A 17,901-nucleotide genomic window follows, 5' to 3' on the forward strand; every position below is an offset into this window, starting at 1 on the left:
CATAGTGTTGTAACCAAGTATGACCACCAGGTTTGGGGAGTAATTATTGAAAGAATCATGTAAATTTTAATGCTAATTATAAACTTACTGGATCAGCTCTGAGGGAGAGATTCCCATTGTACAAACTTTCCCTCCTTTATGTATTAATCTGTAATGTATAATTATAACAAATTTGGTGATTGTGAGAGTTTGTGGGAGAGTTCACTTGGTGGGCATGTGAGTAGTAATTAGTGCCAGATTCTTCCTGAAGATTCCTAGTGAGTTATGATTTCTAAGGTGAACAAACAGACTGCAGAGGGGCAAAGTACATGAAATGGAATAAATTATCATTCTCTTAACATCAGAGAATCAGCTGAACACTGATCTGGTTGTCTGGTTTCTCGAGGTTTCCAAATAAATTCTTTGCCATGAGGTAAATAATTGGTATAACTTATCCCGGAGCATCCTGGAAATCTAGTCTTATAATTAAAGGCAGCATCCATCTTATTAAGTTCTGGCAGTTTGAGCAAGCTGATCTTGCCAGAATCTTACGTGATTACAAAAGTAGGTATTAATTTAATCGTGTCGATATTCCTAACTCTAAAAGTTTGTTTGTCACTTCAGGGTGAGAAACCAAATTCAAACATTTTAGTGCTGTCTGATAAATACCATCAAAGGTGTGACCATAAAATCTCTGTTGTGCCTCCTCCTGTGATTACTGTTAGGACATTCAGAATCACCAGTTTTAGGATAGGGCTTTTACATTCAGTCTCTTTCATTTAGTTCCTCACTATACCTGTCATATTACAGCTGCTACCATTTACATAGTTAGTGACCATGGAGTTTATTTTCTATTATGGTGGGGGGTTTTTTGTTTGTTTGTTTGTTTGTTTGTTTTTATGGGTAAAACACAGTAAGAAGATTCAGAAAGTACATAAGAAAATACAGTGAAAAGTAGGGGCACCTGGGTGGCTCAGTCGGTTAAGGGTCCGACTCCAGCTCAGGTCATGATCTCACAGTTTGACAGTTCGAGCCCCGCGTCGGGTTCTGTGTTGACAGCTCAGAGCCTAGAGCCTGCTTCGGATTCTGTGTCTCCCTCTCTCTGCCCCTCCCCTGCCCTCTCTCTTTCTCTGTCTCTCAAAAATAAACATTAAAAAAAAAAAAAAAAAAAGGAAATAAAATACAGTGAAAAATATGTCCCTCATTTTTTTTACCTGAAAACTCTCCTTACCCTGAAGCAATCTCAATTTCATGTGGCCCAGCACATTTTAAACACTTAAGATAGTATTTCCCTACCATTGATTCTTAGAACACAAGCGTATTTGTGACTAGTTCAGTGGATATGAAACATCAACAAGCAGTAATGTTCTAGGAATCTATGTCCTCTCCTCCTGGGATGAGGGAGATTGATTATTGCTTTTTGAATTAAAAAAAAAAAGTTGTGGGAAAAATTTGTAGAGAGACTACCTTGAAACAGAGGAAACATGGAAAATATGTCAGGGAGATTAAGTTAAAGCAGCTGTGATGTGGTAGACAGAATAATGAAGAGGTGGGAACTCTTCAGTGAAAGAGGTCCAGAAATTTCCTGAGGGTTTGTGGTGGGTTGAAAAATGGTCCTCCAAAGATACTCACATCCAGATCCAGATCCACGTGGTAAAAGGGACTTTGCAGATCTGATTAATCAGGATCTTGGGGTAAGAAGATTAACTCAGGTTATCCAGAAGGACCCTTCTGTGTAATCCAGGGGTCCTTTTAGGAAGGAAATAAGAGAGTCAGAAAAGGTGATGTGAAGAGGGAAGGAGAAAGATGAAGATAGGTAAATAAATGCTCAACTGTTGGCTTTGATGATGGAAGTTGGAGTCATTGAGCCAAGGAATGCAGACAGCTTGTAGAAGCTAGCAAATTCTTCCCTAGAGTCTTCAGAAAGAATGCAGGCTTGTTGACGCATTTTAGACTGCCAGAACTGTAAGAGAATACATTTTTGTGTTTTAAGCTACTAAGCTTGTGATATTTTGTTACAGAAATAGAATAAAACTAACATATTGCTCCTGGAGACTTTTGTTGAATATTATGTGTGTATAGGGTGAGAGTATGTGAGGGAAAGAATGCTACCAGGGAGTCCGTTAGCTGAACGATTCCTAAAGCTAACACTGGTCTGGAGAACATTTGAGTTCGAATAAACTGTAATAAAGAGACCTGGTTGAAAACCTTCGTTCAGTAGAGATCTTGCAATGGTCACATCTTAGGGCGGCACTGAAATTAGCTATAGAGTAAAACCTGCTGTAGGCCTGCCCTGTAATAGATAAAAAAAGCATCAAAAAGCTGGAAACTTCGTGTTTCAAAATGACATTGGTTTAATCTAAGTTTATTGAAACTCCACAAACACATCAGCTGTTGTTAACGTTTTACAAGTAAGTGTCTTCAGGAAAAGAAAATGTTCATGGACGCGTGAACCGTACAGCTTAAAGTAGGTAAGATGTCTCATGTGTAGCTTTGTTTCTTAAAGGGAAGTGGTTTCCCATAAAGTATCTTTTAAGTTTTTCATGATAACAGGTTCTAATTCAGCCTTTTCCCTTTTATATCTCCATGCAAATTATTTCCTTAAGGATAAGGTGCCATCTTCAAATTCAGCTGTTGATTAGAAAGAAACATCCACTTAATCATTCCAGCAGAGAAAGATTAAAGGTACACAGCTAGGATTGCAGTGAAGTGTTTTTGTGACTTTGTTGCACATTAGAATTACCTACAGAATTTTAAAACTGCCAATACCCATTTGTCATGCCCCATAGCCCTTCATCTTTTAGAGTGAGACCCAGGTATCCACAGGTGATTAAAGTGTACAGCCAAGCTTGAGAACAGGTAACACACAAGAGGTTGATTCATAATAGATGTGAATGGATACCTGGGATTTTAGTTCATTTTAAGTGTAGCAGATAAAAATGTCACTTAAGTTTTAAATATCCATCTTAAATTATTGTTCTTAGTGCTTTTTCCTCAGCTGCTTGCAAGAAGTAACTGTGTCTGTGTGATTTAGAACGTTTGTCTCTTTTATGTCTTGACAGTATGTAGTACTACTTTATGGGTTGGTCAGGTGGATAAGAAGGCAACCCAGCAAGATTTAACCAATCTGTTTGAAGAGTTTGGACAAATTGAATCCATTAATGTAAGTATCACTTCTTATACAATAGTTTATATAGAGGATTTTCACGCATACAAAGACTCACTTTGGTTCGTAATTAGCCCAGTAGTGTCCTTTTTAATATTGCACATATTTACAAAGATTATTTGACTTTAATCATTTCGTATTTATTTCTGCTGCTTTGTTTACCTCAATTAATTTTGCCTACGTAGTGGAATTCTAACAAAATATTCTTAGGGATTTTATAGCAGTATAGCACTTGGTTCCTAAAGTCATCAGATGTTTGGGTTAGCAGGAACCCTATGTGTGACCTAGTTTAATTCCTTTTCTTTTCTTTTTTTAAATAATGAAAATGAGGAAACTGAGTCCCAGAATTGTAATCACCTGCACATGAGCACATAGCTAGTACTGGAGACACAGTTGGACTTGGGGACCCAATCTTTTGCCAGTCCACTCCCCTTTCCCCATCTCCCTCTGAGGCAAGAAAATCTGTGTGGCCACTGCATCTCCAGTAACTTGACCATAACTCCTCAACTCGATTCTTGGAGTGCTTTGGCCCCACCCAGTCTCCCTTCTTTGAGTATTTGCTTCTTCCTAGAGGTCTGTTGTGTTTCCCTGGGGCTAAAACTAAGTAATGGAATGTTTTATATTTATTTGCTTGTTTAAGGAGCTTTCTGATTCATTAGCCCTCTGATTTTATTCACTGTTCTACTTTTATGTCTGTTTGAACCTTTTATCATTATTTACCGGGAAATTGGCTGATTTTCCTTTCTAGTCTTAGATCCCAACATTTTTTAAATGGCCAAATTTGACTTTTCCACATTAGTAACAGCACTCTTCATATGAATTGACCATTTCATATACTACTTTCGACTATATATGATCTGTTTGGAATCTCACAAGAAGCTGGTTAAGTAATTCCCATGTTGTTATTTTACCAGTGAGGAATCTAAGTGATTCGCCTGAGTTGCACAGACAATAAATAGATGATTGATTGATGTTTCAACTTAGGAGTTTCATATTCCTCTTTCTACACCATGAGAATGTTATAGGCATTTCTTAATCTTTTGTCTTTTTAAATTTCACCTGTCAAAACATGACTGTCATAGCCCTTCCTTGATCATATAGCCTCTGATTTTGTTTCTGATTTTCTCTTAGCCGAGATATCAGAAATGTATTGACATTGGAAAAAATAGGGATGTGCAGGATCAGTGTCTTAGGTTCTTATCACGGTGTCCCAACTTAAACAGGTGATTCTAATGCAGAGTTAGGAATCATTGCTCTGAATAGATCGTGAATCCAAGTAGCATTTGGATTGTCATAATACTTGCAACATTTGTAGTCTTTCTTGTTCCACACTCATTTGGGCATTAGTTTGCCTTGTCTCTTCCCCTCTTCTTTATTGCCCTTTTTTTTTTTTTTTTAACATTTTTATTTATTTTTGAAGAGAGAGAGAGAGAGAGAGAGAGCTCGCGTGCGAGTGGGGGAGGGTCAGAAAGAAATGGAGACACAGAATCCGAAGCAGGCTCCAGGCTCTGAGCTGTCAACAGAGAGCCCAACATGGGACTCAAACCCACGAACTGAGAAATTATGACCTGAGCAAAACTTGGATGCTTAACCTGCTGAGCCACCCAAGGCGCCCCTGTATTACCTTTAAAGAGCATACTGCTTATAAACAGTAGGCACCGAGTTATTTTGTGAACTGGAATATATTGAATGGCTAGTGATAAAATCCAGGATTTGAAAATTTGGTGAAAAATTTATAAACCTTTCACTTGGTTTTGAGAGAGTTTGAGAACTGAGTAGAAAGTCTGTTAGATTTATCATATCACTTAGTGAAGTTGAAGAAAATTTTTCAGTGTGTTGATAAAAGTGTTGGATCTATATTGTAAAAGATGAAGAAATTTGTAAGGGGTTAGATAGACTTCTCTTTTGAGAAGTTTGGGATTGAAGTTTGGAAAGTAGCTTGAAGTGAACTCTAATTGAAAGTGTAAACACTTAAGGCTATTTTCTTATTCTGGTAAAGCCTTTATCCAGAAGCAGTTGGACAAAATGAAGTTTTATACAATTGAAAAACTTTAGTTTTATCATTTGTTGTAGATTATAGATTTTATATTAAGGACAAGATACTTCCCTAAACAAAAATCTTTCTCACATTACTAGGTGTAACACGTGGAAAAATTGAAGTACTATAAATAAATTCTGTGCTTTCAAATATGTTGGCCATACAATATTATTTTCTTTTTACCTGGTGGTGTATCCATATCTTTTTACATTTTTAAAAATTTCTTTATTGTGCATTAGAAAAACTTTAATTGACATGTGATAATCAAGATTTTGCTTATGTTATGGCTTAGAGTGCAACCCAAATAAGTTTTGAATTTTTTTTAAACTAAGTAATTAGTTGTACATGGATTGTACCAGTAAACAGCCATAGGAAGAGAAGGGAAAACCATTCAGTATTAGTAATGATTTGTTTCATTAAAACCATAAAATAATGCCAGAATGAATTGCCTTACTTACACCTTATCTAAAGAAAAAATTTTTCTTAATAGATGATTCCTCCCAGGGGCTGTGCATATGTCTGCATGGTTCACCGACAAGATGCTTTCCGGGCTCTTCAGAAACTTAGTTCTGGATCATATAAAATTGGGTCCAAGGTCATTAAGGTAAGATTGGAGAGGAGGGACCCATGCTCTTGTTTTATTGAATTATTAGAATGTATATTAGAATTATATATTTGATCCATCTTCATTTTTTAATGTTACGGGAAAACCTCTAGGAAACTTTATTATTTCAGTGTTGTTGGGTTATCAAATTGGATATAGGTAAAACAATGACTAAAACTTTTAGTCCAGTGATTCTTTGAAATCACACTTGTAGTTCTCTTAGTCACCCAGGGCACCATTTTATGAGCAGAATTTTTTCATTTTTTATTTTTTATTTTTTATTTTATTTTATTTTTTTAACGTTTATTTATTTTTGAGACAGAGACAGAGCATGAATGGGGGAGGGTCAGAGAGAGGGAGACACAGAATCTGAAACAGGCTCCAGGCTCTGAGCTGTCAGCACAGAGCCCAACGCGGGGCTCGAACTCACGGACCGCGAGATCATGACCCGAGCTGAAGCCGGCCGCCCAACTGACTGAGCCACCCAGGCGCCCCAGAACTTTTTCATTTTTATAAGGCTGCCTGCCTGCCTGCCTGCCTGCCTGCCTTCCTTCCTTCCTTCCTTCCTTCCTTCCTTCCTTCCTTCCTTCCTTCATTTTATTTTTAAATACTCTCCACATCTAAAGTAATCTCCACACACAACATGGGACTCAAGCCTACAGCCCTAACATCAAGAGTTACACACACCACCGACTGAGCCAGCCAGGCGCCCCAACAAGTTTATCTTTTATTCACTTCTCCCTCCCAGTGCTTCCTAATCATACTTCTTAATCACATTATTATTTTCTCCTTTTTCACATCTTGTGTTATACATCAAAGGCCACTGTGAAGGACTTACATGTTTTGTTTCCCTCTGCTTTTAAACTGTTAATTGTGTATTTTTCTGTGACTAACATTTTATTTCTGCTACTTGGAGATAATTTATTCCATCAGGTTCTGCAACTGAGTTAAAAACTTTAAGATATCTACTTTCAGGGTTATTATGCCCATGCTTTGTCATTTCATGGCAGTGAGTTTCTTTATGTAAACTAAATTGTCTCCTTTCCTGGACTACCAAGATTTTATTTAAATTATTCTAACTATTCTGATTATTGCTAATGTAGGTTGACATTTTTATGGTGAAAAGTAGATTTGATTGTTTCTGGAAATGTGATTTTTATTTATTTTATTTTTTTTATTAAAAAAAAATTTTTTTTAACGTTTATTTATTTTTGAGACAGAGAGAGACAGAGCATGAACAGGGGAGGGTCAGAGAGAGGGAGACACAGAATCCGAAACAGGCTCCAGGCTCCGAGCTGTCAGCACAGAGCCCGACGCGGGGCTCGAACTCATGGACTGTGAGATCATGACCTGAGCCGAAGTCGGACACTTAACCGACCAAGCCACCTAGGCGCCCCTGGAAATGTGATTTTTTAAAGTGTTAGTAAGAAGTGGAATAAATCCCATGTTAGAAATACCATTGCTTTCTAGTGTAGGCTTTATTTTAAAAACAAACAAAAAACAGGACATACATGGAAAAACTTTGGCTACTATTATTTTTCTAGCATCCAGTGAGGCTTTGCTCTCCAACCAATTTTATTCACATAGTTTACATACAATTTTGAACATTTTACCTTGTCTTTACAGTATACCTGAGCTTTCTTTTTTTCTCTTCATTCCTGATAGATTGCTTGGGCTTTAAACAAAGGTGTAAAAACAGAATATAAACAATTTTGGGATGTGGATCTTGGAGTTACATACATACCATGGGAAAAAGTTAAAGTGGATGACTTGGAAGGTTTTGCAGAAGGAGGCATGATTGACCAGGAAACTGTAAATACTGGTAAGAACATTAAGGGTAGTTTTATTGTTTAACAAAAAGTGTGCTTAAAAGGTTGTAATTGATTAGAGTTTGGATCATAAGGGAACTGTGTGTATTTCCTGGATACTGCCCTCCCCAGAAGGAAAAGAAAATGGAAACGCTGCCTTTTCCAATGTATATGCTTCATAGGTCTTATTTCATAAGTGTCTGAGTATTGTGTTTTAGAAATCTATAAATGTAGTATTTTTCTTGTATGTCTTTTAAATTTGCTCTTTTAGAAACTAAATATTTCAATTCCTTGCATTTAAATAAGAACTGGGGACTTAAGATGTTTCTTTGAAAAACTTCCTAGATTATTTTGATTAGTATCCATGTTGAGAATGACAGAAATAGAATGTTTAAAGAGCTGTAGTTCTGATGTATGTACTTCTAGAATGCTTATAACTAAATGATCATCTCGCCTATTTTTTTTCCAATTTGTGTTTTTATTTTTAAAAATACCAGTTATAAATCCACAAAATGATTAGCATTTGTAACCAGTAAGAAATCTTAAAATGGATACTTGAGAAAGTAATTGAAATGTGGTATATGTAGCTTTTATTTCTTCATGTCTTAGCTCTTTTACCAAAATAAGCTAATTTTCAGAGTATTTTCATTTTCAGGCCAATGCACAAATTTTCTAAACGCTTTTTTTTTTCTTGTCAGTCTTTTTTTTTTTTTTTTCTTGATGGATATTCCTCCAAAACATTCATTCATTCAGTAAATATTTTAGTTTCTATTGTGTGCCAACCGTGATTTTAGGAACTGAGATTATAGTAGTGAGACAGACAAAAATCCTTCCTCTGATTGCATGCACATTGTAGTACAGGGGATGACAGCCTGTAGGCCATAGGTCAAATCCTGCTGGCCAGCTATTCTGTAAAATTTTATTGAAATACAGCTGCACTCACTTACATTTACTTCCTTTATATGACTTTTTTTTTCAACAGCAGCTGAGTAGTTGCAACAGAGAACGTATGGTCCACAAAGTCTAAAATACTATAGGGAAAGTTTGCCAACCCATGTTCTAGTGAAAAGAAACATACAATAAAATAGGTAAACTATATAGTATTTCTATGTTGATAAGTTCTAAGAAGAAAAAGCAGGGAACAGGGAGGGAGATATAGACAGTATTGGTATGGAGCAATGCAGTTTTACATAGTTGAGGAAGATCTAATGGAGAGAGTGGTGTTTGAAGGAGTAAGATGTGGAGCTCTCTGGAGAGAATGCATTCTATACAGAGGGAACAGTAAGTGCAAAGTCTCTTCAAAAATTATAAGACACCAGCATGGTTTGAGCAAAGTTAGTGACAAATGAGTAGGAGGTGAAGTCGGAGAGGTGTACAGAGAGACGCAGTCATATAAAGTCTTATTAGTCATCATAATGACTTTGATCTTTATTCTGAAGGAGATGGAGAACCATTGGAGGAATTGACGAGAGCTTCTTTGCTTTATTTTTGCGCAACTATATTTTTAGAAAGATTTTCCTTAATTTTTTTTTAACATTTATTTATTTTTGAAAGACAGAGCATGAGCAGGGGAGGGGTAGAGAGAGAGAGGGAGAGACAGAATCCAAAGCAGACTCCAGGCTCTGAGCTGTCGGCACAGAGCCCGACGCGGGGCTCAAACCCACGAACCGCGAGATCATGACCTGTGCCGAAGTCAGATGCTTAACCAGCTGAGCCACCCAGGCACCCCTGAAAGATTTTTCTTTATTGGGTTAATAATACCTTCCTTGTTGGTCTTCCCTTGTATCTTGTGACACAATATAGAATAAGATTGGTTCCTCTTATATCAGATAGTCTTTGAGGTCTGTATCTATTATGTCCTTTCTAAGTGGTCTCTCTAGACTAAATATTTTAGTGTCTTTCGTTTCTGTCATGTGTCATGCTGCTTTGGATTCCTTGGTGTTCTCATCAGATTTATCTGGGCAAAACCTAGGTTGGCCCTTATAGTTGTGGACACATCTTAAAGATGTGCCAAGGTATATGGAGGACTTAGAGATGAAGTAAATGTATACACAGAAATAAAATGAAAATTTTGCACCTACACAGAGGAATCAATTTCAAATATTTTGTTTAGAGTGGGAAACTGTGAAAAGCTCAGAACCTGTTAAAGAGACGGTCCAGACAACTCAGAGCCCAACTCCAGTTGAAAAGGAGACAGTGGTCACAACCCAGGCAGAGGTTTTTCCTCCACCTGTTGCTATGTTACAGGTTAGTGCTGGATGTTTCTGTTATTATTAATGTGTTGTCTTACATTTCTGTTTTTACTCATGTATTTACTTTATAAAACTTGGAAGAAATTGTCCAAAATAAAATAAATAGCAGTTTAGTCCCAACAGTTTTTGGAAAAGAAATTATTTTTAGAAATGGTGGCCTATATATTTAAATGTTCATTTATGACATGCTGTTGCCTGCTTCTATGACATTCACTGTTCTAGGCACCCAGGATAAGGATACATCAGTGGGAAAAAGCACACAAGTCCCTGCCTTTATGCAGCTTTGGTTTTCAGTAGGAGAGACAGAAAATGCAAGATGAGTGGGTTTGTGAGATATTGTAGAAGGAAAAGGGAGAGAGTATGAGGATTGTCAGGAGTACCTGGATAGGTGCTTATCATTTTAAGTGGTCAGAGTAGATTTAATTGAGATTGTGGCAACAGTTGCTGAGGGAATTAACCATGTGGCTACCTGAGGAAGAGCATTCCAGGCAAAAGGAACAGCCAGTGAAAGGCTCTAGGCCAGGAGTGTGCTTGGTGCTTTCCAAGAATAGTAAGTGGGCTAGAGTGAAGTGAATGAGAGGCAGCTTAGCAGGAGTGTGATCTCTGATAGGACTTTGGTTTTCGCTCTGAGATGGGGTGCTGTTGCAGAATTGTGAAGAAAGGAGTGACTTCATCTGGCTTTAAAGGTTTTAAAAGATCTGGTTTTAAAGGATTGTACTGGCTATTATTCTGAGAATAGACTAGTGGGCATTAGTAAAAGCAGGGAGACCAGTGAAGAGACCGTTGGAGCAATTGAGATGAGAGCAGATGGTGACTCATGGACTGTTGGTAGTGCAGGGAATCAGAAGTGCTCAGATAATCGGGGTATAGTGATGGTGTGTTGAATGGGACTTCATGGCATGATTAGATTGGAGTTGTGAGAAAGAGAAGAGGCAAGGTTTTTGGTTTGCACAATTGGAAAGATGAAGTTATCATTATCTGAGAAGGGGCAGGACAATGAGTTCCGTTTTGTGCATGTGAAGTTTGGAGTCTTTCAGACAACGAAGTTGAGATGTTGATGAATAGACCACTGAGAAATGTGAAATTTAGGAAAGGGGTACACCCATGGTACAAGTAAATATTTGCGAATTATTGTACCTAGGATGAGTATAAAATATTTATGATAGGAGTAGAAAATTAACTTAAGAGAAATTCAAGCCATTTTGAAACTGTTACTGACAGGTTTCCTAATGGTTAGGTTGCTTACCATATGTAGGTATTATAAACTTAGTGGGGGATGGCAGCTGAAAACTGATCACGATATTCGCTCTTCAGGTCGGTGCCCATTTCTGTACATCACTTGAATGTAAAATAGATTTCAGCCTCTATGTATACTATCTGTTGACAATACTGTCTTGCTGTTACTTTAAGTCAGGGTCACTTACAAGTGTGCAAAAAGGAAAATAACAAGACGACTTAATACAGTGGTTTTTGTTACCTCCTTAGAAAGAAATAGAAATAAGTTACTTCTAGTTGTTCCAAGATGTATTCATTGCAGATGGATAGAATAATTTATGGGCTTTTTATTTTCTATTCACAAAAGATTCCAGTGGCGCCAGCTGTGCCTACAGTTAGTTTAGTTCCACCAGCATTTCCGGTCTCCATGCCGGTTCCTCCTCCTGGATTCAGTCCAATCCCTCCACCTCCTTTTCTGCGAGCGAGTTTTAACCCTTCACAACCACCTCCTGGTAAGGACTTTTCATCTTCTGTGTACTCTCCTTAGAATATCATTTAAATTGTTATTTTTCCATGTTAAAATGCTATATAGAGCATCAGTTCTCAAGCCTTAGCATACGTCGGGGTCCCTCAGAGAGCATGTTAAAGTAGAGTCCTGGGCCTGGCCTCCTTGCTTCCCCAAGTCTGAGGTGGGGCAAGACACTTGCATTTCTGACAAGTTCCAGGTGATGCACGTGGTTGCAGGACCACACTTTAAGAAGCACAGATGAGAAAAAAATGGAATCCTTTAAAAGCATTGAAGTACTCTTAAAATAACTTAAAGTTTATGTTGAATTTTTTGTATCAGAATTGTCTATAGTTACCACTCATACATCAGGAAGTATGTATTAATGTATATAGATGGTTATTCCTAAAAATCATTAGGTTTTCATTTTGACATTAGAAATGATAATGTATCTTAAAATGCTAATTGAATTTGTAATACTTTTTTTGACCTAATCTTTGATAAAAGTTTGTTGAATCAACATTTCTAGTTTAGAAACTATAGATTACTTGACACTCGTCAATTAAATATAAATAATAGCTTGTATAGCTTAGAGATAGAGTTTTTAGTATTAGCCCATGGGAGGTTAGAAGAATGAGAGGAAAGCACAAAGGATTAAATGATATATATTATTTTTCAAAAAGCTGTTTTTATCTTTCTTTGAACTTCATGGATTTGCATATTGTAAGAAAAGAAGTACTTTGATTTCTATAATTTAAGTTCTTAGCCATTGTACAGAATTCCTAAAACTGTCAACAAGGCCAAAAATAAATTCATTGGCTGAGAATGGTTGTAATTTATTTGCTGTGTAACATAAAATTTTCACATTATAATTAAATACATTATTTGAAATTAATGCAGGTTTTATAAGTATTTTATCTTTTTATATTTTAAAGATTGGAAGATTACTCTTGTCAGTTATTTTCTGTCTTTGAAATCTGAATTAAAACTTTTTTTCAGGGGCAGCTGGGTGGCTCATTTGGTTAAGCATCCAACTTCGGCTCAGGTCATGATCTTACAGTTTGTGGGTTCGAGCCCTTGCATTGGGCTCTGTCCTGACAGCTCAGAGCCTGGAGCTTGCTTCAGATTCTGTGTCTCCCTCTCTCTCTGTCCCTCCCCCTCTTGTGCTCTGTCTCTGTCAAAAATAAACATTAAAAAATTTGTTAAAAAAATTTTTTTTTCAGAAGATAATTTTCAATGATTAACTCATATCATCACATAGACTTTGTAGTATCATTGTCTAGCATTTATTTGTTGATAGTCACAGTATTTTTAGCCACCTTTTCTTTTAATGTTTATTGAATTTGAGAGAGCATGCTCAAGAGCAGGGGAGGGGCACAGAGAGAGAGAGATTGGGAATCTCAAGCGGGCTCTGCGCTGTCAGCTCAGGGCCTGATATGGAGCTTAATCTCCTGAGCCATGAATCAGATCACCTGAACTGAAAACAAGAGTCAGACAGTAGCTAACCCAGGCACCCCTTTAGCCACTGTTTTTTTAATTGAATTTAATGGTAGCTCTGTATTTTTTAAAAAACGTTTTGGAATGTTTATTTATTTTTGAGAGAGACAGACAGAATGCAAGCAGGGGAGGGGCAGAGAGAGAAGACAATAGGCCCCAGGCTCTGAGCTGTCATGTCAGAACACAGTCCGACATGGGGCTCAAACTCACAAATGGCGAGATCATGACCTGAGCCGAAGCTGGACGCTTAACCAACTGAGCCACCCAGGTGCCGCTGGTAGTTCTATATTTTAACAATGCAAGGAAACAGATTTATTGTTTGATCATTTGACATTTAAATTTATTAAAAGTCAATATTTAAGTTGAAGATTTATTTCAATGCTCAAAGCATAATATAGTAACATCCAAGGTTATTAGAATAATTTGATCTAGCAGATAAACAGCATATATAGCAAAGAAATACAGCAGCACATTTTACAAATAACATTATTGCATATAGTATTATCAGCAGCTTGAAATACAATATTTAGGGGCACCTGGGTGGCTCAGTCGGTTAAGCGGCCGACTTCGGCTCAGGTCATGATTTCGCAGTCCGTGAGTTCGAGCCCTGCATCGGGCTCTGTGCTGACAGCTCAGAGCCTGGAGCCTGTTTCCGATTCCCTGTCTCCCTCTCTCTCTGCCCCTCCCCCATTCATGCTCTGTCTCTCTCTGTCTCAAAAATAAATAAACGTTAAAAATTAAAAAAAAAAAAATTTAATTTCCCATGCAGTTATTCTAAAATACAAAACGGGTTGTCTGGCTTATGTTAATTTTGATTGTACAGTATCATAGAGAGTGCCATAGGACTTCCACAAATGAACAAATAAATAGGAAGTGATAGTGATAAGAATTTCTGTTCCTAGCTTATTAAGGATCAAATATAAGACAGTGTTTATAAAAGTGATTTTTTAAATGGAAAATATATTCACAAATAAAAGGTCATAGTAGTGGAAAGCTGTTTTAAGAATGTAGAATTTCATGTATAGCTGTTGAAATCTTTGAGTTAAAAGAAGTAAGTCTTCTTTTATTTCTGGTTCTTTTTTCCCTTGTAGGTTTCATGCCACCTCCAGTTCCACCACCTGTTGTACCGCCACCTGCTATTCCACCAGTAGTACCAACATGTGAGTTTCCTACTTTGAGACTTTTCTTTATTCATGGTAGTGTTAACCTGTTGGTTCTCATTCTCGTGAATTACAAATTTTTTTATGAAAGTTTTAATTTTTTATTTATTTTAATAAAGCATAGTTTTTGAAAAGTTCATTTATTTACTTCCAGAGAGAGAGAAAGAGTGTGCACAAGCAGATGGGGGGCAAAGAGAAAGGCAGAAAGAGAATCCCAAGCAGGCTCCACACTGTCAGCACAGAGCCCCGTGTGGGCTGAGATTATCAGCTGAGCTGAAACCAAGAGTTGGACATTTAGCCAACCAACTGAGTCACCCAGGCCACCCCTATTATGAAAGTTTTTAGAAAAATACTTTTTTTTTGCTAAATGATTTCCAAAAAACTAACATTATTATATGATAGTCATTCCATATTCAGATTTGCTCTGTTGTCTCAAAATGTCACTTATAACTGGTTTGTTTTAGTTGAAATTCAGAGAAGAGGCCCCAGATCACATTTGTGTGATTTTTGTTTTGTGTATTAAATATCTCAATCTAGAGGAGTCCTGCTTAGACTTTCCTTTCTTTTTTAATCTTGATTTGCTGAAGAAACACTTCACTTCTCTATGCAAGATCCCAAACAGTGGATTTGATTTTTCCTTCTTTGTGGTATTGAATTTGTTCCTGCATCTTCTGGATTTTTCTGTACATAGGAAGTTTTTTAGCACCAAAGGTTTGCCAAGGATCTGCTCCCAACATTTTTAGCAACAATATTTACCTGGTGGAGTGTTATATAGACTTGATATAATATCACATCAGGAGCCATGCAATTTCTTTTTTTGTTTTTGTTTTTTTGCCATTCAGTTTCTTCTTATCCCACTTCCAATGATTTTAAGATGGATCAGAGCATTCAGAAAATGGAACCTGGTCATTAAAATCCCTTCCAATATTCATCTGATCTTTTCATCCACTGATTATTATTGCTTTCTAATCTATTTTCCATTGTTTGCAAAGTGGTAATCTTTTGAATTTTGTAAGTTTTCTACATTTCTTACCTAGAATTTTTTACTAAAGAAATCTTTCTCGTACCAGCTGGTAGTAGTTACTTATCTTGAGGTACAGTTGTATGGGAGAACTGTGGTAGATGCTAAGTTCTTGCCCCTAAGTGCCATTTTTCAGCACAAGTTTAGTTCTGTGGGCATTTCTAGTGATATCCAGTGACTGAAGTGGGGAGAAGAGGCTTTCTCTTACTTCCTCTCTTTCTCTACCTTTCCCTTTCACTTCTTTCTCCTTCAGTTTCTGTAATGTTTGTGGATTAATAGACTTTTACTTTAGAGCAGTTGCACTCATTTTTCATTTTGAAGTTCAATTTGTTTTATCTTTAGTGAGTAAGAGACCTTTCATGTTGCCTTTTTATCCTTTTGAGACGACTACATGAGTTTTGGAGAACTTCTTAGCTTTCTGGCCCATTACTGGTTCAAAGGATTTTATTGTAAAGGGAGTTTATATGATAGAGAACTTACCTGTAACCCACTTCCCTTATATTTATAACTTCTTTTCTCTCCTTTAGTGTTCAAACAGGATTAGGATCCTTCTTTTTTATTGTTGGTTAATGAGGAAGCATTGTTTATTTTTTCAAAAAATTAGACAAGTATTTAGAAGCCGTTTTTGAATTCAGCATTCAGAGACTCATCCTAGAGCTTACCTCCCCCAGTCATTTCCTTAGCTTATTCATTGTAGAAAATCTGGGATCAGTTTAATGGAGAAGGAGAAATATAGCCATGTGCCAGGTACTGTCCTCATTGTTCACACTGTACTGTTTAATTCTCATAATTCCTACACATGATTGCAGGTGATTTTGTTGCTATTTTATAGCTCTCTTATGTGCTAGCAGTTTGTCCAGATAAGCTAGAGTCAAAATGTGAGGATAAAACAGTTCTTAAAATTCCCAAATAAATGATGTAATGGTGTCGTGACATAAATTGGACTAAAAATTCTGATGGCTTAGTTGTGATTTTATATTCCTCTAGTTCTGGTTTTTTTTAAAGATATAAATGACATATACACTTAACAGAGTTTTCTACTCATTCTTTAAAATGGAATGTTGGGGCGCCTGGGTGGCTCAGTCGGTTCAGCGTCCGACTTCAGCTCAGGTCATGATCTCGCGGTTCGTGAGTTCAAGCCCCACGTCAGGCTCTGTGCTGATGGCTCAGAGCCTGGAGCCTGTTTCAGATTCTGTGTCTCCCTCTCTCTCTGACCCTCCCCCATTCATGCTCTGTCTCTTTCAGTCTCAAAAATAAATAAACGTTAAAAAAAAATTTAAAAAAATGAAAATAAAATGGAATGTTCATGGGGCTCTGGGGTGGCTAAGTTGGTTGAGTGTCCAACTTCAGCTCAGGTCATGATCTCATGGTTCATGGGTTCGAGCCCCCCCCCCCCCCCACCCCCGCCGTCGGGCTCTGTGCTAATAGCCCAGAGCCTGAAGCCTGCTTCTGATTCTGTGTCTCCTTCTGTCTGTTTCTCTCTCTCTCTCTCTCCCTCCCCCTCCCTCCCTCCCTCCCCCCTCCCCATATGCCCTTAGTGTCTCTCTCTCTCTCTCTCTCTCTCTCTCTCTCTAAAAATAAAAATAAACATTAAAATTTTTTTTTGGAAAAAAATTTTTAAAACATGGAATGTTCATACCTTTTTATTTGTAGTCCACATTACCACTTACATGATGGGTTTCTAACCTCATTTGATAAAAGTAGAGAATGTAAGGGCATTAGTACATTATAATTTCAGGGGGTTTGAGCAGATTCGTATTGTTGTGTGTATTTGTCATTCTGCATGAATCATTTCTGTATATTCAGAAATTCATGTACTGACATTCTTGGAAATTATGATTTTTTTTTGTATTACTTCTAAAGTACTGGTCCATATTTTACTAAACACTTTAAAATATTTCCAAAAATTGTTTTCCCTGATTAAAAAAAAGTAAAACTTTCTAAATGTAACTTAGCCTCTTCATGATGACTGATTTGTCATTTTGAGCATCAATTATTATATAATGTGCTAGGTAATAAAGAGATGCCATAAAATGAAACAGACAAGCTGTGAGAAGTTAGTTTTCATTATAAATAAAATAGAGGGACCAGAAGAGCATTCAGTATGTCACAGTTACTGAGTAGTTTTACCAAACTGGGGAGAGAAGAGAGGAAGTCATTGAAAACTTTGGCAAGGGCAGTGTTGGTCATAGTTAATATTTTAAATTAACACATGATTTGCTTGCCTAATTAAATCTGAAATATATTTTCTCGCTCTTTAAACAGCTTTAGTGCAGCCGCCATTATCCATGACTCCAGAAACCGTGAAAGATGTTGGATTTGGTAGTCTTGTTTTACCGGGTGGTTCTGTTGCCAGCAATCTTGCTACTTCTGCTCTGCCAGCTGGAAATGTTTTTAATCCTCCAACTAAACAAGCAGAGCCTGAAGAAAAAGTACCTCATCTTATAGACCACCAGATTCCTTCTGCTGAAAACACCAGATCAGGTAAAACAAACAGATTCCCCAGAAATACAAATTAAATCATAAGCACTACTCCTCTACATTGGTGTTTAATTCTGAGATGCCTTGCACATTTGTACCCAGTTCAGTGCACCAGTATTGAAGTGTTGCAATGTTTCAAAAGAGATCACTATCTCCTAAAATTTCTGTTAGAAAA

The 17,901-nt window shown here is 37.0% G+C and overlaps 1 protein-coding gene across 8 annotated transcripts in view; it reads left to right on the forward strand.

Moving 5' to 3' along the window:
* Positions 1 to 17,901, forward strand: part of SCAF8 (SR-related CTD associated factor 8) — a 204,349-nt gene that overhangs the window by 71,438 nt on the left and 115,010 nt on the right. For all 8 annotated transcript variants that reach the window (XR_015251666.1, XR_015251665.1, XR_015251667.1 and 5 more), the window contains 7 exons: positions 3,042 to 3,142; positions 5,674 to 5,787; positions 7,453 to 7,609; positions 9,709 to 9,842; positions 11,430 to 11,574; positions 14,156 to 14,224; positions 17,511 to 17,729. Coding sequence is in view for 5 of the 8 variants with exons in the window: in XM_086708209.1 (XP_086564335.1) it covers positions 3,042 to 3,142; positions 5,674 to 5,787; positions 7,453 to 7,609; positions 9,709 to 9,842; positions 11,430 to 11,574; positions 14,156 to 14,224; positions 17,511 to 17,729 (939 nt within the window). In the remaining 3 variants the exon portion in view is untranslated. The remainder of the gene's footprint in view (positions 1 to 3,041; positions 3,143 to 5,673; positions 5,788 to 7,452; positions 7,610 to 9,708; positions 9,843 to 11,429; positions 11,575 to 14,155; positions 14,225 to 17,510; positions 17,730 to 17,901) is intronic.

Source organism: Puma concolor, chromosome B2 (genome assembly GCF_028749965.1).
Source record: "Puma concolor isolate L17-30 chromosome B2, mPumCon1.1.hap2, whole genome shotgun sequence".
NCBI classification, from domain to species: Eukaryota; Metazoa; Chordata; class Mammalia; order Carnivora; family Felidae; genus Puma; species Puma concolor.